Genomic DNA, 25016 nt, shown 5'->3' with positions numbered 1-25016 from the left:
ACAGACAGGGTTTTAGTATTCAATAGAAATAAGACAGGAACAGAGTGGGGAGCCTCAGAGGGTCTTAAGAGATTACACCAAACCCAAAAAGGATGAACTTAAAAAACTATGTCGAGAACACAAAAGGGCACTACCTAGTTCAAAGTAGCGTGGGGTCTCCTTGGACTGCAGGGTACGACATAGTCATACCAAAAAGCTAGATTTAAAAGCAATAACCTGACACTCAAGCACACATTTATTCATACAACAAAATTTCAGGCTAGTGGAAAGCAGCTGGATGATAGGTTTCAAAAAATATTCTGAGTTGCCCAAATGATACCTACAGCTGTCAATGTCTTTGAAAGATAAATTCCGCGAAAATACTGGCAAAGTGGGATGCTACTGACGAAGAGACAAAGGAGTAAGAAATGAGGAAAAGTGACAAAGGAAGGGTGCGTTCTGGAACTAAAGCACAGGCTCAATGGAGGCACAATAAATACTGTCAAACCTACAGAGAGAGCTCTTCTTATAGAGGAAAAGCTGGAAAGACACAGTTACACAGTCCACGTCAGTCATATAGAGGCAGACCTGGCTTCAATATTAAACTGCCTGAAAACTGCGCTTCTGGTAGCTGTAAACAAAGGCCATGTGACCAGTTATGTGTACAAGAGATAAACGCTCCTTTGTCCTGACTAAAGACTTGGGAGGAAACTAACAGCCATCTCCATATCTTTCCAATGCAAAGATAAGAGTTACATTTCCTCAGGATTTATATTTGGGATCAACGATTAAATGGAAAACAAATGATCAAGTATTGAAATATGAATGCGATTACAATGCTTGGAAATAATTGCAAACATTTTAAACATTTAGTCCTTTTTTTTTTCCAATACAATTATTGTAAAGAGATTTCAATTTAGAAAAGTTAGGATAGTCCTGCCAAAAGTATCCATAAACATTAAAGAAAAAAAATCAGTGAGATGACAGAGAGACTTGAAATTATAGAACATAAAAATTCAGCTAACCTTCTGCCACAGAGGAAGGAGTCCATTGTCCTTTATTAAGAAGGGAATTTAGGTTTTGTATAGATTTCAAGCTTGAACACTGTTTACATCTGAAATGAGTAAGTGAAAAAAAAAACCAGTAAATATTTAAATATAGTCAAATTGTTTAATGATTACATCCTGTTCAAGTAGGGACAGTTTTAGAAAGCCAGTTATCAAAGAGAAAAGCACAGCACTGCCTATACTGTAATGTGCTTGTTTCAAAGCAATAAAAGGTACTGTGGGTGCGGTGGCTTCAATGAGGAGGCCCCAAAGCCTCTTATATTTGCATGTTTGGATCCAAGCTGGTGGATTCTCTAGGAAGGAGTAGGAGGTATAGTCTTGCCGGGAGAGGTGTGTCACTGTAGGGGGAATCTGAGGTCTCACAAGCCCACACCAGGCCCAACCTTGCTCTTTCTAACTGCCCCTGGTAGGTAGGGTTCAAGCCCTCAGCTACGGCTTCAGTGCTATGCCTGTCTGCCTGCTGCCATGCTCCCCACTGTGACGGTCATGGAGTCACCCTCTGACCTGCAAGCAGGCCCCAAAGGCAGCGCTGTCTTTTATAAGTTGCCTCTGCCACAGGAACAGAACAGTAACTAAGACAATGGGCTTCAGACTAGAACACTTATGCTAGAATCAGGAACTGGACTCCAGACCAAATCATTAATTTGTGAATTTTCTTACTTGTTAAAACAAAAAGACTTAGGAGAGAAGTTGCAGGAACTCATTGGATTTATGGCTCTATTAACAATATCTGATGGCCACAGCCTCACAAAGAAAGTAAGAAAAATTATTCTGCATGAAAAGTGAGAATGCGTAAGATTTAAGTAAATAAATGTTTTTAGTAAGCCCACATTCAGAGTTGTATAGTTTATGATGTCTGACAGTCAGTTACCACCTAAAATTAAGCACTGTTTAGTACACTTGTTCTCCCTATATATGAATATATTTAAGTACAAATAATTCAGTTTTATTAGGCATGATTGAGTGTCATGAGACAGTAAGAAAATATGCTTAGAAGAAAATTAATTAGTCCTTTTCATTTATAAACTGGGAAATACAGGGATGACTACTTTCCGGTTTCTCATTTAATTATCAAATATATAAACATTTCTTTAATAACAGTAATAATAGAAAGATAATGGAATGAAAACTAGAATTAGACAATGATAACGCAAGTTAATGGTTAATTGTCACTTCCCTGACTTACAAATGACAAGGCACACTGCCCTGAGAAGGCGAGGGGGAAAGCGGGTAGAAAAATGAGCAAGGGATGATCATACCAGACATACTCAGAGGAGCACAGCGCATGAGGAGTTTTGATATTTCAATTAAGGGGCAATATAAACCTTGCAGAAGATTTAAAGATATGAAGACACTGGGTGCTTCAGAGCAAAAAAAAAAAAAAAAAGTTACTAATTCACTTTATTTCATTGCTGCAGGTTTTCATCCATTGTGTGTGAAAGAAAGCCCAATGGCAAGGCCCACTGGTCACTCTAAGGACCATAATCAGGTAGCTATGATAATGGCAGAAAGTATGTTTATAATGAAAATCAAAATTTAGTTTCATTAGTAAAAATGACTAGTGGATGCTACACATTAGGAGATGGGGAGGGAAGCTGAGATGACAAGGTTTATCTAGGCTGCAGAATAAGGCTTCTCAAAGGGAAGCATTTTCAGGGTGACTGTTGCCTCAGATGTCCTGGTGCTTTACTCATGCTCCTTCAGATCACAATCTGCAGACCCCACACTCTTTGTCAGTTTTCAGTTGCAGCAACTCTGCCAAGTGCTGGCTCAGCAGTTGTGGAATTCACTTACTGGGCACGAATGTGTACGTGTGTGTGTGCACGTGCGTGCAAATATGTGTGTGTGTGTGTGTTCTAGAATAAAAAAATATAAGAAAAGTTTAGAATGGTTGCTCTTGAACTCACAGTGGGGTTGCATCACTATATCTAAGCTACTGGATACAGCACTCAGCACACAGCTGCTTACCCTAGTGCTCCTATTGCACACTGAAACTCTGGATCTGCTGTCTCTGCCCGCATTTGAGCGCTCTGCACCTACCACTTAACTATAAAAGATGAAAACTCAAAATTTAAATTTAAACAGCGTTTACCAAACCTGTATTACATCTGTACAATTCTAACACAGTCAATATAGCTCAGGAAATGTTTCTAAGTACAAACTGGTATAAGTAAGTACCTACTGCAAATACAGTGGCCTAAGGAATAAACCATGAAGACACTGTTGTAATCTGCATGTCTGACACTGAACACATACCCATAGTGACACGCCTTCCCTTGCATAAGGAATGGTACTGAAAGGTCTAGAAGCTCCAAGTCTTCGGGGCCGGACCTCACAGGAATCACACTATGAAACTTGCTTGAGAGTTTAGAGACTTCACAGAACCATCCTCCTTAAAAAAAACAAAGAATGAAAGAAAGGAAGAAAGAAAGAAGGAAGGAAAGAAGAAAGAGATTCTTCAACAACACAAATTTAATTGGAGCAAGATGTAGGATATAAGTAACACAAGAGATATAGTGAATTCACCAAAGAATGACAAAGATAGGGAATTACGAATTTACAAGGAAACTTAAACTTTGCAGGAAAAGGAAATAAACTGTTACATTAAAATTAGATTAAAAAGAACCCAAATTAAAAATAGTACAATAACATTCTATTAAAGTTGTCATTATCGTTCATGGCTTTTCAAAGCTCTTTTCCTTGACTTAGGTATTAGTAGAAGGTTCATCTTGTTTTTATGAAACAACAGTGACATCCAGAGGCCAAGACTACATCAGCTGCACATAAGCAACCAGCCTTTCTACTACATAATTAATCAATTAGAGCTGTTTAAAGCTGCAAGAGTGTAGGCAAAAGTCCAACAAGGTTGATCAAAGCAAGTTTTCATGATCTGAAAATGCAATCCTGGTGAATGTTTTTGCACATCCATATTGAGTCTAGCTGCTGCATTATTTTGTAAAATATAAACAGTATTTTATTAGGTGCCCATAAGGTATATTTAACACAATTAAAGTTCAAAACAATATTCTAAAAGCCTAATAACAAGTCTCTTACCCTCTATCAAAATGAGACATTCACTTGAAAGAGGGAGAATGTCATTATTTTTCACAAAATGAACAGCGACCTGCCGTCCTCCCTGGCCTTCGGTAGACCAGACTTTTGAGTCATACCATGAGGTACCTTGCAGCTTGCTGTTTGGAGTGTTAGTTGCAGCATCTTGCAAAATTTTATCCAAATTATTCTCAGATGGAACTTCTTGCCTAAAATCATTGATAATGAAGAATCAGAAAACAATATATGTATATTCTCAAAAACTACAATTTAATAAATTATTCAGGTAAAAAAATCTTAGTGGCGGCTCTGTGTTCGGAAGCACTTGCTGCTCATTTCCCAACCCCACACGGAGCCATGAGGCGTCTGTAATCCCAGTTCTGACCTCTGTGACACCAGGCACACACATGGCATATAGACATACATTCAAGTAAAATACTCACACATAAAATAAGTGAATATAGAACAAATTTTGAAAACTATTTTATATGTAGATTAAATCAGCTAAGCTTTCTTAAATTAAGGAGATAATTCATTCTTCGGATTTAACGGTTTTTATGCAACCGATGTTTAACACTGTATGGTTAGGAAAATCCCTGTTACAACTGGAGATAGACTGTATCCATGTTGGAAAACATATGGCACGGTGCATGTGTAGCAGTCGGGATAATCCCCTACCATGCAGGGGCTCAGGGCATCAGGCTTGGTAGCAGGCGTCCTCACCTGCTGACCTAGCTCCTTGGCTCCCGCTGGGCTTAGAGTCCGAGGTCACAGGTACTTCCAGGGCCACTCAGCTGGCAGACAGAGCTGTACTAGGAGCTCTACCTTCACCCTGGATAGTCTCCCTGTCACCGGGTGCCCGCTTTAAAACAGTACTGACGTCATTCAATTTAATAATTAATAATCCATACAAGGCATTTTCATGGCGTAGAAATGGCATGGTTTGGAATCAGAAGGTCTAAGGGGTTGTTGCAATTCTGTCACCAGCTGTTGGTAACCCTAAGTCATCTCTTGCATTCTCTATGATGCTTTATGTCTCTAGAAGAACACTACTGAGCAGTATTATTCTTTGAAAGCTACATGGTACTGTAGCATTTTTGCTATTGCAGAGTGACTTTATTTATTTTTACTTACGTAATTTATTAAGATTACATCTCAATTGTTATCTTCCCATTGCCCCTCTCTCCCTCTTTCATCCTATTCCCCTCCCCTAGGTCTGTGACAGAAGGGGACCTGTCCCCCACTATAAGATCAGAGCCTATCAGGTCTCATTCTGGTAGCCTGCTTATCCTTCCTCTGAGTACCAACAGGCCTCCCCACTAAGGAGAAGTGGTCAAATAGGGGGCACCAGAGTATATGTCAGAGTCAGTCCTCGCTCTCCACACAACTGTGTAGAATGTGCTGTCCATTGGCTAGATCGGGATGCAGGCTCTAGGTTTACTGCATGCATTGTCCTTGGTTAGTAAAGTAGTTTGAGCAGACCCCCTCCAGATCAGCCAGCTTTGATAGTCTTCTTGTAAGGTTTCTAGGACCCTCTGAATCCTTCTAGTTCCCAATTCTCCCTTACCTCTCTCACCCAGTAGGAAGTCCCCACATCTATCTCAATCTCTTGCTAGTGTCCAGTAATAAGTGAGTACATATCATGCCTGTCTTTCTGGGTATGGGTTAACTAACTCACTCAGTATGATCATTTCTAGGTCTATCCATTTGCCTGAAATTTTCAGGATTTGTTTGTTTTTAATAGTTCAGTAGTATTCCATAGTATAAATGTAGCATAGTTTCTTTATCCATTCTCCGACTGAGGGACATCTAGGTTGTTTCCATGTTCTAGCTATTATGAATAAGGCTGCTATGAACACGGTTGAGCATATGTCCTTGTTGTGTGGTGGAGCATCTTTTGGGTATATTCCAAGGAATGAAATAGCTGGGTCCTGAGGAAGCCCTATTCCCAGTTTTCTAAAAACTACCAGAAAGATTTTCAAAACGGCTGTACAAATTTGCACTTCCACCAACAATGAAGGAGTGTTCCCCTTTCTCTACATCCTCGCTATCATGTGCTGTCACTTGAGTTTTTGATCTTAGCCATTCTGATGGGTGTAAGATGGAATCTCAGAGTCATTTTGATCTGCACTTCTCTGATGACTAAGGATGTTGAGCATTTCTTTAAGTGTTTTTCAGCCATTTGATAGTCCTCTGTTGAGAATTCTCTGTTTAGTTCTGAGCTCCATTTCTTAATTGGGCTATTTGGTTTGATGGTGTTTCATTTCTTGAGCTCTTTATATATTTTGGATAGCAGTCCTTCGTCAGACATTGAAAGATAAATTCTCAACTTCATATGGAAAAACAAAAAATTCAGAATATCTAAAACAATCCTGTACAATAAAAGATCCTCCAGAGGAATCTCCATACCTGATCTCAAGCTGTACTATAGAGCAACAGTAATAAAAACAGCATGGTACTGGCACAGCAATAGGCTGCTTGATCAATGGAATCAAATCAAAGACCCAGAAATAAAGCCACATACATATGGGCACTTGATTTTTGACAAAGAATCTATTCAATGGAAAAAGGATAGCATCTTCAACAAATGGTGCTGGTCTAACTGAATGTCTACATGTAGAAAAATGCAAGTAGATCCACATTTATCACTACGCACAAAACTCAAGTCCAAGTGGATTAAAGACCTCGACATAAAACCAGACACACTAAATCTGTTAGAAGAAAAAAATAAGGAAGAGCCTGGAACTCATTGGCACAGGAGACAACTTCCTGAACAGAACACCAACAGCCCAGGCTCTAAGGTCCTCAATTAATAAATGGGACCTCATGAGGCTGAGAAGCTTCTGTAAGGCAAGAGACACTGTCAACAGGACGAAGCGACAGCCTACAGACTGGGAAAAGATCTTCACCAACCCTACATCTGACAAAGTACTATAGCATTTAATAATCATGATTTGGTAATATTTTACAAAGTACTTAAAATCTTCATATATAGTTTAATCACAACTTTGAGGTCAAGATCATGTGGGCAGAAAACAAGTTCCTTAAATTTTATGAAATGAGATTTAAGAAGAAAATTTCTCTACAAATACTATAATCTCAGATTTTGTAAGGAAAAACATACCTTTTTCTAGAGATATAATAATAAATAATTTGCGAACACAAATTATGTGGACATGTATGGGTACGTTTTATATATAATAGTGCACTAGAGTTTTAGCATGATAAATACTAGCCCAATGTGCATGTTCATGCATTAAAATATTATGGGAATATGTTTTCATTGTAATCCCGGGTGTGGGGATATAAGGCTGCTTCACAGCAAATGACTATGATTTGCCTCATGCTCTAGCTGGGGCAGGGTTTTGCCAGTTGCAGATGATTTCTGAGATTGTGTGACGTTTGGAATTATGGGAACATTGAAGATATATAAATTTGAGGGACCTGAGAGGTGGGGTTGCTGTTGTTGGCTGTTAGTGGTTGGAAGTTGTTGGTTGGTATTTGTCAAGTAGACATGCACAAAGGAATGAGAAGAAGAAATGAGATAGTCTAATGGGGAAGATCAAATTGGCCCCAAGGCACTCAGCGCCTCTCATCAGCAGGGTGTAGTCTAAAGGTAGTTTCGCCCCTTTCTATCCTTTTTCTCTCCTATCTGGGGTTAGGAGGTTAATACGGGTGGAGATGGGTTGAAGAGAGAAAAATGAACCCACAAAGTAGTAAAAAGTTCAGCTACAGCGTGTATTTTCCAAAATACTATTTTCTATATTTCAAGCAAAGATGGTATATTATACTGAAAGTACTAAGAGGCGTTAAAACTCATTATCTAAACATGTTTTGAGATGAATGCTTATAAGTAAGATTACAAAATCCTAAATATTTATTCAATCACATAATAACTGGTGTTTGGAATGAAGACACTATACTTGAACGTACTATGTTATCTTTATGAAGCATGACAGAAAATATTCAGTTATATGTATCAAACTTACTAAATGCTGACTTTTAAGCATGAAAATAGCATCTACTTTTATTATTACTAAGAATGAATCAAAAGTATTTTTTGTAGGAATTTCATACTTTTCCTTTAAAATACCATTATTGTTATAAAATACTAAAATTAAATCAAATCATCATCATTTTAGAACAGAAAACCTCACACACACACACACAATCATACACATACATATATAAAAACAAAAAATGACCTAAATACTTATTTCTTTTTAATTTTGGGAAATACTTACAATGAATGACATTTAGGACAAAGAAGTTTAACAGACTGGAAAAGTTTTCTGGGCATATACGATCTCAGTTTTGCATGGATTCGATATAGTTGAGGAGCCTTTTGCTTCAAAATGGCACACAATGGTGTTTTCTCTAGATATTGGTGATCTGTAAGGACTGTAAAGAAAGTTTTACATTATATCAAAGTAAACAATGTATGGGAGCCTGGGTTGTATTTGGCATGAATGCCACTGAGGCAAAGATTTCCTATAAAGTCAATCTCAGGTATAGTCACTGTTTCTGGACATGTGCCGACAGCCATGGACCTGCTCTAGGCAGAGAGTACCCATCAAACTGACACCACAGGAGCTGAGTCACTGAGGCAAGGATGCTCATGCATCTTTATAGCATTAAATAATACGTGCTTATGCATGTTACCTGTATAAAACAGTTCACTACCAACCTGAGTATGCCACAGCTTATATTCCAACTGGATTTCACCAAAACAAACACTAACGAAACATATTTGGGAATTTCAAATTCAAGACTTTATTGAACCCTCCCTCCCTAGAGAGCCAGGATGTGTGGGTGGAGATGGCTATAAGGGGAGCTGGACCAGCACAGTCACGCACAGTGTATGGAAGAGGATTTTATTTTATTTTTATTTATTTATTTTTAATTTTTAAAAATTTTATTTTATTAATTTATTCATTTACTTCTCAATTGTTATCCCATCCCTTGTATCCTCCCATTCCTCCCTCCCTCCCATTTTCTCCTTACTCCCCTCCCCTGTGACTGTGACTGAGGGGGACCTCCTCCCCCTGTATATGCTCATAGGGTATCAAGTCTCTTCTTGGCAACCTGCTATCCTTCCTCTGAGTGCCACCAGGTCTCCCCATGCAGGGGATGTGGTCAGAAATGAGGCACCAGAATTTGTGTGAGAGTCATATCTCACTCTCCACTCAATGGTGGAGAATGTCCTGTCCATTGGCTAGGTCTGGGTAGGGTTTTGAAGTTTACTGCCTATATTTTTCTTGACTGGTACCATAGTTGAGCAGGACCCCAGGACCCAGATCCGGAAGTGAGGAGAAGCCCTGCAATCCAGAGACAGTGAGGAAAACTACTTCTGTACATAGCTTTAATGCGACAAAGCCCCTGAGGAATAAGTGGCTAAGAGCTTGTAGTGCAGGCCTGATCAACTTAGAGAAAAAGGAAGCACTTGGCCTCACTTCGCCTTTTGAGGTGATATCTGAAGCTTGTGTTACACTCAAGTTTAAATAAAAACTGTGAGAGCATAAAGATACCCGGGATATGCTTTAAAACAACTCCCCAAGTGTAATACTCCGGTCTCTTCATCTACCACCTTTATCCTGCCTCTATCCTTATAACTTTCTAACTGAATTACTGAGAACAACTTCCAGACATTATGTCCTGATTTTTGCTAACATTTCAGTATTTCAGGAGAACAATTTGTTTCACTGACATAGCTGCAGTGCCTGTTTCAGAGACAATTAACATGGACTTAACACTATGATGGGATTATCAGACACTTACGTCTCTCCAATGTCTTTTACCTTCCTGCTCTAATCTTAACAATGCACAGTATTTGTCTTTCACGTGTTTACATTCCAACATCCAAATGAAATTCAGTCTATTTGTGTTTCCATCATGACACCGACTTGAAAATTAGATACTTATTTGCTGAATAAGCATACTTTTGCACCCTGAGATTCAGATTATGCATTTCTGGCATAGAGACTAAATATATGACACTGGTTCTTAATGCACTCTATGAAGAGATTTGTTAGAGAGGACTTTGCCATCCATGGAAGGAAAATTGGTGCAGCTGAGTAAAGGCTGTTCAGCAAAACTTTACTCTGAACTAATTTCCCACTCTTGTAATTAGTAAGGGGGTAACTAGGAAGGGATAAACATGTTATTCTTTACCAAACATTTAGAATCCAATAGTTTAAAACAGACTGATTCACAGTAAATAGTACCATGTTTGCAAAATGGTGTTTTTTAAAAAAAAAATCTTTACTTTTTCACTTATTAGGTATCATTCTACCTTTTAAGAGTTTTCTATTCAATCACATTTTATTAATTTTTATTAGCAATCTGAGTTCATACATTCTAGTTTTATTCAAGGAATTCTAAGCCACCATTAGCATTTATTTTGATGATTACATTGTCCCAAAGTTGATAGTTTCTATTACCTGGGAATTTCTTTACTTTTTAGCTACTCAGGATACTCTTGACTTATCTCTAATTTCTTTGTCATATTTTAGAACCTGTCTTTTCTCCAAAGATACCAGGAATGTTTTTGTAGGTCAAGATGTGTCTGTACATTACATATGCTTATGCTCACAGAGGTCCTTACCCCTGCACAGCAACATCTGTAATGGTTTCCATATAGGCATCTAAAGCCTGCGTACAAGGTGACTTCAGTTCCAACAAAACATAAATCTTTAGCCTTTCACCCATACTTACATCTCCAAGAGGAGAAACTCCCGTTTTATAGAATTACATATTTAATGACCTACTTAATGAATTATTTAATGTACTTGTGCTCACATATTTTTTTATGAATTAAAGCTGTTCTTTTTCCAAGTTAGTAAAAGAACAGAAATATATGTAGTAAATGTGTACTATTACTGTTAATATTAAATTTAATAGTGTAAAGAATTTCTTAGGTGTATACGTTAAATACATAGTATAATTTTATTGAATTAATGTCAGGGTAGAATTTATATCATTACGCTAATAACACATCCAATGCAATGTATCTTACAAGTATTATGATCTATAACTTTAAGTATATTTAGAAATATACACATGCATGGGTTCTATCTTATATCACTATAGGATGAGGCAGGGAAATCAAAGCTAAACAGAATCACTGACTACTCCAATGAAAATCTATTGGGAACAAGGGGACTAGTTGGGAAGTGTGAAGACAGTTATCTGTATGCTGGCTACAGCACTGTGAGTGGGCAGTGTGAAGACAGTCATCTGTATGCTGGCTACAGTCCTGTGAGTGGGAACTGTGAAGACAGTCATCTGTATGCTGGCTATGGCACTGTGAGCGGGCAGTGTGAAGACAGTCATCTGTATGCTGGCTACGACACTGTGAGAGGGCAGTGTGAAGACAGTCATTTGTATGCTGGCTACGGCACTGTGAGTGGGAAGTGTGAAGACAGTCATCTATATGCTGGCTACGGCACTGTGAGCGGGCAGTGTGAAGACAGTCATCTGTATGCTTGCTACGGCACTGTGAGCGGGCAGTGTGAAGACAGTCATCTGTATGCTGGCTATGGCACTGTGAGCGGGCAGTGTGAAGACAGTCATCTGTATGCTGGCTACGGCACTGTGAGCGGGCAGTGTGAAGACAGTCATCTGTATGCTGGCTACAGCACTGTGAGTGGGAAGTGTGAAGACAGTCATCTGTATGCTGGCTACAGCACTGTGAGTGGCAGTGTGAAGACAGTCATCTGTATGCTGGATATAGCACTGTGAGTGGCAGTGTGAAGACAGTCATCTGTATGCTGGCTACAGCACTGTGAGCGGGCAGTGTGAAGACAGTCATCTGTATGCTGGCTACAGCACTGTGAGCGGGCAGTGTGAAGACAGTCATCTGTATGCTGGCTACGGCACTGTGAGCGGGCAGTGTGAAGACAGTCATCTGTATGCTGGCTACGGCACTGTGAGCGGGCAGTGTGAAGACAGTCATCTGTATGCTGGCTACGGCACTGTGAGCGGGCAGTGTGAAGACAGTCATCTGTATGCTGGCTACAGCACTGTGAGTGGCAGTGTGAAGACAGTCATCTGTATGCTGGCTACAGCACTGTGAGTGGGCAGTGTGAAGACAGTCATCTGTATGCTGGCTACGGCACTGTGAGCGGGCAGTGTGAAGACAGTCATCTGTATGCTGGCTACAGCACTGTGAGCGGGCAGTGTGAAGACAGTCATCTGTATGCTGGCTACAGCACTCTGAGTGGGAAGTGTGAAGACAGTCATCTGTATGCTGGGTACGGCACTCTGAGTGGGAAGTGTGAAGACAGTCATCTGTATGCTGGCTACGGCACTGTGAGCGGGAAGTGTGAACACAGTCATCTGTATGCTGGCTACAGCACTGTGAGTGGTCTTACTTGTAGCAGAGACTTGTTGACATCGTTCTACCTCATACAGTGATACTGAACCTGATCCGGAGCCTACAGGAAAAGAAAAAGAAATCACACAATTAAAATGTTCTTTAAAATGTCCATTAGAAACCTAATGTAAAACTGAAAATAAAGAACAGTATCCAAAGAAAGGAAAGAAAGCCTAAAAATGTTGACATGTCTGTTTCCCTCAAATTCAGCTACTCCTAACAAAAGTAACAGGCACAGTGACAAAATTTGACAATATCTTTCTTTTCTTAAAGAATTTAGAATACGGAACATGATCTCAACAGGGAAGAACATTTGTGGATTTATACTACATGACTTCAAGGTACAGCAATCAAGAAACTTTTGTATTGGTAGAAAAAGTGACAAACCAGGAAAGCAAGGAAGGCTTAAAAGCCAACGCACATTTGACTGTTGACACAGGAAGGTCACTTACAAAGTGCAGTGCACTGTATTTTTTTTTCCTACCAAATGGCTTTGTAACCACTAAGAATTATTAATAAGAGAGGGTTCACACTTAAAAATATACTAATAATTGATGCATTTAAAGCAATAATTATGGCCACTTGATACTCTGGTAGATACGGAATCCATCTAAACACGAAAAAGAGACAAACAATGCTTCTTAGTCCAAGCACTCCCATCACCACATCTCTCGCATTAAGAAATGATACAAAGAACAGAGAACCAGCCTTAATTGTTTTGTACATCCCACACACCTCATACAGTTATAATTTTAGGACTGTATAATGCTTGTAAGAAATTATGTTTTCAGAACACAAGAACCGGACACTGATGCTGGATCAGACTGGACAGGGTTCATTCCCTCATCATGCTGGACACTGACATCCTGCATCCTGCATGTTCCAGCCCCAAGTGCTTCAGTCGCTGTTCCTCATCAGAACAGGACAGCTCCCAGGACAGCTTCAAAGAAAGCTTCCTACCCCAATTCGTCCAGCATTTTATAGTATCACACACAGGACTTCTATTAAGCCTATAGTTTCTCAACACTTAGAAACTAAACCACAAAAGCTATTCCTAGCTTGTTTATCCATATCCCCAATTTTATTAGGGCCCCTACAAAGGTATTATTCGTCCCAAATAAGCCCAAAAAAACCTTAAGAGAACGACCCCCCCATTTCTCTTAAGGGGGAGTTGAGTAGGTTTTTGGTTGATTTATTAGGCTATAGATGTTTGTTTTCGGTGGGAGTTGGTTATAAGCTATTACTGTTCTTATTCAGAGAGAAAACAAGGTTGGACTCAGGGATGGCTCTCTTTTCCTTTATCTTTCTTTCTCAGGTTTGGAGATGGGGGTTGAAAGAAAGAAGGGGGAATATAGAAATATATAGGGATGATAGGACAAAAAGTAGATTACTGAATCTAGTCCCCAACTTAAGGCCTTAATTGTCACTCACAAGGTTATGTTTAATTCATTTATATGGAATTTTTGTATATTGATGCAAAACAAGTTTAATTTTGATGCATTGGTATAGAACTCAAAATTTAAGGTTATTCTTTACACACATTATATATATTTGTACTCTTGCACTCTACTTCAAGTTGTATTGTACAATAAAACTCAGAGAAGAATACAAGGTTTACGTCCAGTACTCTGGAAGTGCTATTGTAGGCTGTTTAGGATAATTAAGTAATATAAGCTAATTGTTAGTTGATCAAATCATGGTCATGTCAATTACTAGTCTACTTTTATCACAAGAATATACATCCTAGGCATAACAGATAGATACGATTCTATAGATAGATAAGGTAAAATATTTACATAAAGGTCTTCAAAAAACCTCAGAGTCCTACAAATATGGCATTTAAAGATGTTTTTAATATTTTAAAGATTCATTGACAATGAGGTAGGTTAACTACCTCAAAGAAGATGATGAGCATGAAAGAACCTGCTTATGGAAATAGCTTCAAATGTGACAAACCAGCCACTGGGCAAAGTGTCCTCATTTCTTCCGCAGACAGAATTCTGCCTAAAAATAGGCAAGCTTGGATGCAGGTAGAGTTAACAGCCAAACTCTGACAAGACAGGGTAAGCAAGTCCTCCACAGGTCCTGCCTCACAGATATGTCTGTCAGAGACACTGGGCCAGAAGAAGGCTGCAGGTGATGCTCCAACGGCACAGAGAGTTTGGGAGACTGTTCAGGCAGCAAACTGTCTCTGTCATTTTTTTTTCCTCCACTTTGGAAGCTGCTAACCTGCACTTCCTTTTTACTCAGGTATTAATTTTATTCCTTCTCAAATCTCTGATGGGGTTCAAGACCAAATAACTTAGTATTACAATTAAGCTTAGCTGTTTAGGGTTTAAGATGTTTTTAGCTCGAGATAGATGATTTAAGTTGATAGAGATGACATATGATAGATACTGATTTATTCAGAATTTTAGACTTACCAAGATAGGAAAGATGTGTTCTTCAAAGTTGCCAAATACAAATAACCAAAACACTATGAACATAACAATTACATAATTTCCGATTGTTTCTGGTTTCTTCTTGCCGTATGTAGTTTATTATATATGTGTGTAATGACATAAATGTATATGTAAAAAAATAAAAATAAAACATTTTCTTTAAAAAAAAATGAGGTACTGACATACGTCCCAGCACAGATCAATCTCAAAACACAGTGTGTGCAAAAGCAATCCCATTAAGATCAACAATGAGAATGCCTTGGAGAAACTTGGATGACTCATGTTTACGCACTCAACATCTAATACGTGTACAAACAAAAACAACCTGGCTGGTTAAGATAAAGAAGCATCCACATCTTTAGCTCCTTTTAGAAACTGCCAAGGAAAATAGAAATTCATACAGCGTTTTTAAATGAATGCAAAATACATACAAATACATAAATCAAGTAAACACTATTACTTTAATTTGAAACTGTGATTATATATTTAAGGGTGAACCAAACTTAGTAGTCCATAGGTCAAGATAACTATTTACAGTTATCCTTTAATCAACATACACACCATATAGGTAGATAATTTGAAAAAAGAGACAGGGGAAAACATTGAAAATGTAAGTGTGCTCCTAAAACTATGAAGAAAAAATGTCAATGTTATAAATTGTCCTTACTTGAAAGTGCAAAGTTGTCCTCATTTTCTGACTGACAGATACCATTTGTGGGCTGATTCACTGCCAAATTTGCACATTCTAAATCTCTGAAATTAAAGAATATGAGAGAAAATTGCATAAGAATATCAAGAGTATGTTTTAGCCATACCCACAAAATCTAGGAATTCATTAAATTATACAATTTGGCATGATTCAAGTCAATGGTCTATAGCTTTTATCAGTGAGAGCTCCAAAGCACTCAAAACGAACAGCATAGGGGGCCAGAAAGATATGAAAAGAACAGTTAGTCAGCGAAATACTGCAAAAACAAACAACAAATCTAGGAATGTAATGGTTAACATTATCAAATACAATGATATCACTCAAAATTGGAAAAAGAATCTAACTCTTGTGGGACTCAGCTCTGGCTGTAGACACAGGGCCTCCCTAGTTCGACCTGAGAACCTCCTTCAGACTCCACATGAAGGCCATCCATCTCCAGTACCCTGTGACTCCACGGCCGTACAGGGCTTCTTCCTTCCAGGGACCAATGCCTGCCACACTACCACGAACCTCATACAGGAAGCCTGCGCTCTCCTTCCTATGCTCCACTCGGGCCACCCTCACCCTAGTCCAGCTGCAGCCTACTTGTCTGACCCCCTCCTCCCAACTCACAACAAATCCCTGGGGACTCAACAGCTTTCTGCAGATCCAAGGTCTCCCTAATTCTTCCCAGTCACTTCTCTCAGCCCTTTTTTCTAGTCCATGTCCACTCCTTTGTGACTCCGCACTGACTAGATGAACAGGCTTTCTCCCATGGACCCCTCCAGAAGCCAGCAGGCCTACTATAACAGGCCCTAAAAAAAGCAACTCAGCCAAAGCACAAAACAAGGACTTAAAAAAGGAAATATAAATTCAAAGACCTGAAAGGGAATATGAATAAATCCTTAAATGATCACCATGAAAATATAAGCAGTTGAATGAAATACTGAAAACAATCCAAGACACGGAAATAGAATTTAGCAAAGAAATAATAATGAAAAGAACCCAAACGGAAATAAAACTGAAAAAGAAACACTAAAGACATTAAAAACAAACAAACAAACAAAAAAACAAAAAAACACACATGGTAAGCCTCAGCAATGGAGTTTAAAAAAAAAATGGAAGAGAGAATTTCAGATTTTGACGCCAATATAAAAGAAATGGACAACTTAAGTCAAAGAAAAATGTAAATATAAAATAATCCAGTAAAAAAAAAAAGAAAAAAAAAAGGAAAATTGGGACACTATAAAAGAACAAATCTATGAATAATATTCTATGATTATAAAGAAAATCCCCAGATCAAAGATACAGAAAATATTTTTAATAAAAGCATAGAAGAAAATTACCCCAGTCTAAAGAAAGATGTTTATTAAGGCACAGGAAGCACGTAGAACACCAAACAGACTAAACCAGAAAAGAAACACCCCGTGATGCATAATAACCAAAACACTAAACTAAAGAGAACAGACCAAGTCGCATAAAAAGGCAGGTGCACTCAAACACCCTACTTCTCAGTGGAGACTAAAAGCCTAAAGGAGCCGGAAGAATGTTCTACAAGTTCCGTGAGATTAAAGTTACCAGCCCAGACTACTACGCCCAGCAAGATTTTACTCCTAATTGATGAAGAAGGTATTTCACAATAAAAAAATTTCTATGTACCAATCCAAATCTACAGAAGGCACTACGAAGAAAACTTCAGTCTGAAGAGATGGTTAACTACTCCCAAGAGTAAGCAAGAAATAAATAATCGCAGAACAGTTAGTCCAAAAAAGGCCAGCAGGGGAGGTGGGGGAGGCGGTACACCATATCATGACAACAAATATAGCAAGGATTAATAAATACTGCTCCTTAAAAGCTCTCAATATTAATGGTCTCAATTCCTCAATAAAAAACACAGACTAACAGACTGGATTAGAAAACAGGACCTATCTTTCTGCTACATCCAAGAAACACCCCACACCACCAAGGATAGACATCATCTGAGGGTAAACAAATAGAAAAAGATATTCCAAGCTAACGGACCCAAGAAAAGAGCAGGTGCAGTTATTTTAATACTTGAAAAAAGACTTCAAGCCAACGCTAATAAATAGATAGAGAAGTACACTATATACTCATTAATAAAAAAATCTACCAAGAGGATATTACAATACTAAATATTTATGTACCAAACACAAAGGGCATCCAAGTCCATAAAAGAAACACTATTACAGCTAACATCACAGCGACAGTGGAGGACTTCTACATCTCACTGTGGACAGTGCACAGATCATCCAGCAAGAGCTTAACAGAGGTATGCTACATAACAATATGAATCAACTGCTTCTAGCAGGTATGTAAGAACACTTTACCCAAATAGTAAAGAACATACTTTGTTCTCAGTAGCCCATAGAACTTTCTGCAAATTTGATTATATTCTTGGATACAAAACAAGTCTCAACAGACAGTTAAAAAAAATTGAAATCACAGCCTTCCCTTTATATGACCACTATGGTGGCTGTACATAGTGACAACAGAAATGGGAAAACACACAAAACTCATTAAAACTGAACAACTCACTCTTGAATGAAAATTGGATCAAGGTTGAAATAGATAAGGAGGAAATTAAAATTTTTTTATGGTTGAATGAAAGTGAAAACAACATATTTAAAATTACAGAACACAATTAAAGACAGTTCTAAGAGGCAAGCTCATAGCACTAACAGCCTACATCTAAAAACTGAAGGAATATCATATAATGTAAGGACACGCTTGAAACTTCTGGACAAACAAGAATAACTAACACCTCAAAGGAGAAGTTGGAAAAAGATAATCAAGCTCAGAATTAAAATCAGTTTCACCCAGCTATAAACTGTGCAAAACCTACAACAGAAACCTTCCTCAAATATGTACTGTGCAGTAGTGGTACAATTGTTACACAGGCAACGTACCGCTTTTATAAACTGGACTTAAGGCTGAGCATCACTCGTCCTTACCAGGGAAGCAGTAGATGGTGGTTAACAAAGTGATCACAACTGAGCAATAGGCAAAGAGCTGGACGGCGTGGAGCACTCACCCCTGAGGGGGCTGCCTTTATCAAACTGTTGCTCTCAGGGCTCAGGGACAGAAGGCAGAAAGACTGAAAGCCAAGGGTGATCATGATTCCAAAGACACAGCATCTTCAGGACACAAAAGGACTGATGCACACTTGAACTCAGAGACCATCATAATATGCATATGACCTACACAGGTAAAAACCAGGCAAAATCTCAGCACTGAGAAGGAGAAGTGGACACAAAGGCCCACCCCACCCCTAACCAAGACGTTATTTGCAACTAATACCTGCTGGAAAAGAGAAAGACAGTTTTCACCAACGTAGTGTCACTGGGTATATCAGCCACTCCAGGGCAGGTCCTATGCTTATAAGTAGCAGGCAAACACAAAATGGACTCTGCTTTGCACACTGTATGTTTTTTCATTTTCTAAATGTCTGGTTGACTTTCTGTTTAGTTTATCTATTCGGTTTGTTTTCCTTTTTTTTTAAATTAAAAAGGTGGGTAGAAATATGGGGGAGGATATAGGGAGTAATTAAGGAAGAGAAAATGATATGACCAAAATACATAAAAACTTTTAATTAAAATTATTATGAAAGTGAAATAATGTTCTGACATACTGTGCATTAAAATAACATGGAACTAGAAAATAGAAACCAAATGTCGACGGCAACTAAAGGAAATTAAAACTTGGATGACAGTAATTTTATTTCAGTGTATATAAAATAGTTTACTTTCTCTTTAAAGATATATGAATTTCTTCCTATAAAATAGAGGTTTCTGTTCACCATACCCTCTAAAAATACCTAAGGAAAAAACAGACCAAATTTACAACATGCTATTTTCTAAAAACTTTTAAAATACCCGTTAAAATGTTTTTAAAACGTGACATACAGCCACCCCTTGTGATATATTTAAGAACCCTAAAAGGATCTTTTCCCCCCACAGTATTATTAAGTAAGTTCTTGAAGTCGTGGTATGTAGTTCTCAGCTGGTAAACTGGCTGGGCCCAACTTGCCACTGCTGTTGCTATAGCTGCTTAATGCAGCAAATGGGGCAGCACATGACAGAGAGAGAAGGAGCTCGAACCGCTGGGACAGACTCGGCTATAATGGTGGTTAGTGACTCACTACTTGTACGTAAAATCACTTGCTTCACTTGGCTTGCATAGTTTCAGAAAAACAGGCGGTAGAAGTAGAAATATAGTGCATTGGTACCATCTGCCTGCAATGAAGAGTCTGGGTCTGATTTTTAGCAAGGCAGAAAGGAAAAACAGGACCAAGACTAAGGCCTCACACAGCCTCAGGAACTATGCTACCTTACAAAATAAACTAATAAATATCTCATTTATATTTTTCAAGCAGGGATCAAAAATACTCACTTTTTCAGCTGATCCACGCAAGAGCTTGTTTCTGGCAAAACCCTGATGCCCCGACCATAACTGGTCCCTCCATGGAGATGAAACTCCAGCTTTAACAAGGAACTGCTGCTTTCTGAATTAACAGACTGAAGTTTGGTATGGAGGCTATAGATTCTAAGAAAGCTTCCGATCTAGGAGAAGATTATTTAAGAATATCATTTCAGAAAAAAGCATTAAAACAATTTCTGACATTTGAAAATTTCATAATCAACAGGAGGCAATAACCAAGAACACAGCAACAGGGGGCCCTATGCAAACCAAGAAGGCGCTGGAAGCAGGACAGCACCGTGCCTAACGTCAGCCGCCCAGACACCACATCAGGTCTGAAACAGGCACAGGAGCGTGCTTGTGCACACACCCATGTGCACAGCACACAACATAAGCAGGCCCATTTAATAAGTCCATCAACAAAATACAGTGAAGGAATTTAATATCTAAATGAAATTGTATTTGATATTTTGAAAAGAACTTGTTTGAACTGAACTAAAATGGTATTAAAATGTGGCATAAAAATCTCATCACTATGAGACATTAGAAAAAAATTACTAATGTCATTTAATCAAAATAACATCATAGCTTTATTTATCCAACAGGTTAAATTCATTGTTAGCCACAGAAATGCTCCTTCCTTACCCTCTGATTGTTGCTGTTATACATTTGTGTCACCACATGCTTTTCCTTTTCCTCCACATTTGATGGAGAATACAGTTCTAAGATAACATTAGTACTTTTATCACAATCTTGTGAAAAACATTCAGAGATCTCAAATCTAAGATTAAACCAGAACTCTGAACTAACTGCTTTATAGTCAGTCTCAGCTATTTTTCTAGATTTGGCCAAAACATCTTTAACTAAAGAATTTAAGATTTTCTTCAATGAAGACCTTACATGAGGAAACACAGTAGGGTGTTCAAAGACACTGGCATCCAGAGCCTGTGCTGCTGCCTGAGCCTCTAGTGTCAGCTATGGGGGAAGATGCTTTGTGCTCACACGTTCAAACCCAACCCAGGCAACCACATTTTAATAAAATAAAAAATAAAGACACTGACACCTACCCATAGGCACAAGCTACAAAATATGCATTTTTGTATAAACTTATCAGCAGAACGGGATGCAAACAAGGACATTTAATTCACTTGCATAAAAACAGTATTCCGGAGTGTCAGTTAGATGAATGAGAAGCCATTTTTTTCCTTTTCCCTATAAATCCAGTATAATAATGGTAACATAATATATTTGAAAAGAAGCATCAAAGGAAAAGAAGAGGTCAATAGGGTATAGAAATGGGGAGGGGAAGGAGGGAGGCATGGAAGAAGGGAAACCAAGCAAACAATGCTACCACAAAGGTTAACCCTGCTTGTTAATCTTTAGCTCTGGTGGAGCAGGAACAGTAGACAGTAAGGAAGAAACAGCTACCCTGGCAGCACTACTCCTTCACTCTCACGGTCCTCGTGCATTTTCTGAGGAGGCAGGAAGAGATAAACAGTCTGTTCTCTAACTGCCTTTACCTGCTCTACATCAGAGGTGGAAAAGGGAATACGGAGGTTCATGAAAAATTGTAAAAATGCAATAGAAACATGTACTATCCACGAGGGTTCCACAGTGAGACACTAGAATAATAAACATGAAAATATGTGTGTATGCTTTCTGGAATGTTTACTACTTCTTGATTATACATTAGTACAGCATGTCTACAGTACAAATGTCTATATTTTTCAAGAGACTAGAGAGAAGGCTGATGCAGAGGTAAAGACCTCTCTTAGTAGATAAAAAGTTAAGGCATCTGAAGTATAATTTCTTTCACATTAAAATTTAAACTTAAGACAATTTCAGCCAGACACTTCAATGTCTTTCATGACTTCTAACAACTTATTCCAAAAACGTGTACGTAAGAAAAAAGTCAAGACCATTCTGAAGAGCAGGTTGTGGGGCAAGGCCTAAGTGTAATGTGTGTGCTAAGGAGTATGGAGGGTACAGCTCTGTGTTGGCAAGAGAGAGAGACCTGAAGGGCAAGACACCAAGCGCAGCGGAGGTTAAGAATATCCCATATATAGCTTTACTGTGGAGGAATCTACACTAATTGTAGTAAAATCTGCAGGAGAAAATGTGAGGGGTCAGCTGCATGGTACTTAGTGTGGGTCTCCTTCACTACATTGAACTAGTGTACAAAACATACAGGGCAGCAGGGAGCTTATATCTCTGAATAGATGAGAGTAAAGATGACAAATTGTTATTATCAGAAATGCCTTCTAGAGGCAGCAAGTTTTTATAAACTTGAGTAAATATTATGAAATGTGCCTGATGCTCTATTAAGAAAAAGTATTGTTTAGTCTTGTTAGTTATGCAATAGCTACAAGCTAAAGAATTAATATGAAAAACATAAAAGTGCAGTGTATTCTGTTACAAGCATCTAGTCAGTAGATATCCATTAACAATAAATAGTTAGAAAGTAGTCCCCATGCCTGCCTCTACAAAAGAGTCCTCCAGGGTTTTTAAAAAGTTGATACAGTGTTTTTATTTTCCCCTCTGGCTAATTGCAATTATTGGGCCACTAAATGACAAAACGTGATTCTGAGTATGTGTATTTTATGCTGTTTTAAGAATTGCAGCAAGGTAAGAGTGTATTACTTATGGAGTTGATACTGTGCTTCCTAATAAAGTCATGATTTTAAAAAATTTCCTCGCTGCTAGACAACAAATTATGAAACTATCTCATGCATGCCAATATGAAAATGCACATATGAACATCTGTCTTGAAATGTGGGGAAGGTATTTGCATCAATGACTGAAGATTTCCTACTGTCTTAAAAGATTCTTACTGTTTCAGAAGTTGTCAGAATATAAATAAGAGTGGTATCAAGGAGCAGTAAATAATGTAAAGCTATAAACACAGAGAGAAAATTCTTTGCATCCTGATTTTTGCTCTGCGAATGATTTAGTGCTGTGATGTCTTTGGGAGAAATGACATGCCATCTATTTTCCTAATTATGTGTGCTCACGTCACCCTCTAGTGGACAATGCAGAGGATACCATTGCTGAGAGCCCATCCACAGCATTCTTCAACTGCCTACCCAGCAGATAATTGTTTGGTCCTCCTTGCCCTGAGAGCCTTTGCAATGTGCTGTTCAAAATTTAGGGAAGAACAACAGGGAATGCCTAGAAACATGTATAGTTATGACAGCACAGCAGGGAAAGGGAAGAGAGTTCTAATGATGGAATGGTCTAAGTAGATAATGCAGCTAAGCAAAAGGGTACACCCTTCTCCTCACTAAGGAGCGCTTCCTGTGTACTGTGAAAGCACTTTCAAATGGGGACTTATTGTTATTCTTGTTTCCAAAGGAAATAAATCAGCATAGACAGAATCTTCAGAGAAAAACTCAAGTCTATCTTCAAAAGTATATTCCCCAAGTACAGGAGCGCGCGCGCACACACGCGCGCGCACACACACACACACACCAGTATAAAGGCTAAGAAGATGTAGTCACAACCTGGGGCCCTGCCCTTCACATTGTTTATTGATCCCAGTCAGTTAAGACACTTTGGAACACAATATAAGAGTGCAAGTGTTTTCTGCTTTGGGACATATGTATAATAAAAGGGAACAGCGCTGGACTGAACATACGTAGTTTTATTTCTGTGTCTTCTCTTCTTAAATATAGGTTGCAATGCTGTACAGCTAATATCACTTTCTTTCAGTGTTCATTAGACCTAGAAACAGACACTGCTGATTTAACTTCCAAAGGCCTTAGTTTCTCATAGAGTGGAATGAAGCCTGTACTTCTGTCTTGAGACAATATCAAAATCACCTGAGTGCCTGGCAAACATTACTCTGGGTGTTGTTATTCAGGATAGTGCTATCTGCTATAGGAGACTTTCATAATCTATAGATAATAATGAAAAAATACTATTCTCCATCATTTGTGAGTTTAAATTTAGTAAGAACTGTCAAATTTCCCTAGACAGTAAGCGAGGTCTACAATTCACACAAACGCATGCAAATTACTGTGTGTGCTAGACGTGGTATAATACTTTCTCAAAGTAATATGTGCACATAATATGGACATGTCCACAGTCTGTCTAAACAACCCAGAAAGTTTCAAGACAATTAAGTCTCAAGAACCTTAGTCCCATGTCCATCCCAGAGAACTACTATGACCTCACTAAGGCAGCCCTGCGAGGCCAGGGTTCAAGTCTCCCTGGACAGATGGTGACCTATATTCATACAATCATGCAGGACCAGACTTCTTTCTGGCTGTCTGCACCCGGGCGTGGTGGTCTATGCCACAGGAGCTGCAGAAGGCGCATGAGCAGGAGCCAGAGAGCTGCTGAGCACGTGGCTTCCGACTCTCAGATTCTGCTCCAGCGCATACCAAGAACTCTACATCTTTTGAGGAGAAAAAAAATACAAGCAGATTCTAAAGAAAATATGTGACCTAGAGATATTTTCCTTATTGAATCTGAAATTTTGTTTCCTATAATAACTTGAAGACTTGATCAAAGAATAATATTTTGCATCATGCCTGTAGTGTATGATGAAAAGGCACACATATGCATTGTTTCTAGACTTCTAAGCTACTTATAAGTGGACTGTACAGATAAAAACCAGAAGTAGTAGTTTTACATATACATGTTGTCCAAATGCCACCCACTCAAATGAAACAATTTGTTATTATTATGGTGGCGATGAACACTGCTTTAGTGATGGCCTTCTAATGATTAATACTATATTATTAATCTTATCCCTCATTAAATTTACAATTTCTTTTTAAAGAGTTGCTAATATCTTATATAGCCCTGTTTATTTAAAAGTAACAGTTCTTACATTCACAATTTTTTTTACAATAGCAAAAAACTTGTAGCCATAATTAAAAAAAAAAAAAAAACCCAACAACGAGAAGTCCTCTTTAGAGTTGTTGGTTAAAATTGTCTAAGAGACTCCTAAAACTTCAGCTATTTCTGTTGCACCC

General features: G+C 38.4%; 1 protein-coding gene across 1 annotated transcript in view; it reads right to left on the bottom strand.

The window, feature by feature from the left end:
* The window catches only part of Pot1 (protection of telomeres 1), a 64377-nt gene that overhangs the window by 4044 nt on the left and 35317 nt on the right, over nucleotides 1-25016 (bottom strand). Inside the window, exons 7-13 of the mRNA XM_051151850.1 lie at nucleotides 20011-20180; nucleotides 15580-15665; nucleotides 12470-12532; nucleotides 8342-8498; nucleotides 4101-4306; nucleotides 3303-3438; nucleotides 1005-1093 (exon numbers count right to left, since the gene is read on the bottom strand). Coding sequence (XP_051007807.1) covers nucleotides 1005-1093; nucleotides 3303-3438; nucleotides 4101-4306; nucleotides 8342-8498; nucleotides 12470-12532; nucleotides 15580-15665; nucleotides 20011-20180 — 907 coding nt within the window. The remainder of the gene's footprint in view (nucleotides 1-1004; nucleotides 1094-3302; nucleotides 3439-4100; nucleotides 4307-8341; nucleotides 8499-12469; nucleotides 12533-15579; nucleotides 15666-20010; nucleotides 20181-25016) is intronic.

The sequence above is a fragment of the Acomys russatus genome, chromosome 10, assembly GCF_903995435.1.
Source record: "Acomys russatus chromosome 10, mAcoRus1.1, whole genome shotgun sequence".
In the NCBI taxonomy this organism is placed as follows: Eukaryota; Metazoa; Chordata; class Mammalia; order Rodentia; family Muridae; genus Acomys; species Acomys russatus.
The sequence above is the reverse complement of the archived record's forward strand: the minus strand, read 5'-3'. Positions and strand labels throughout refer to the sequence as shown.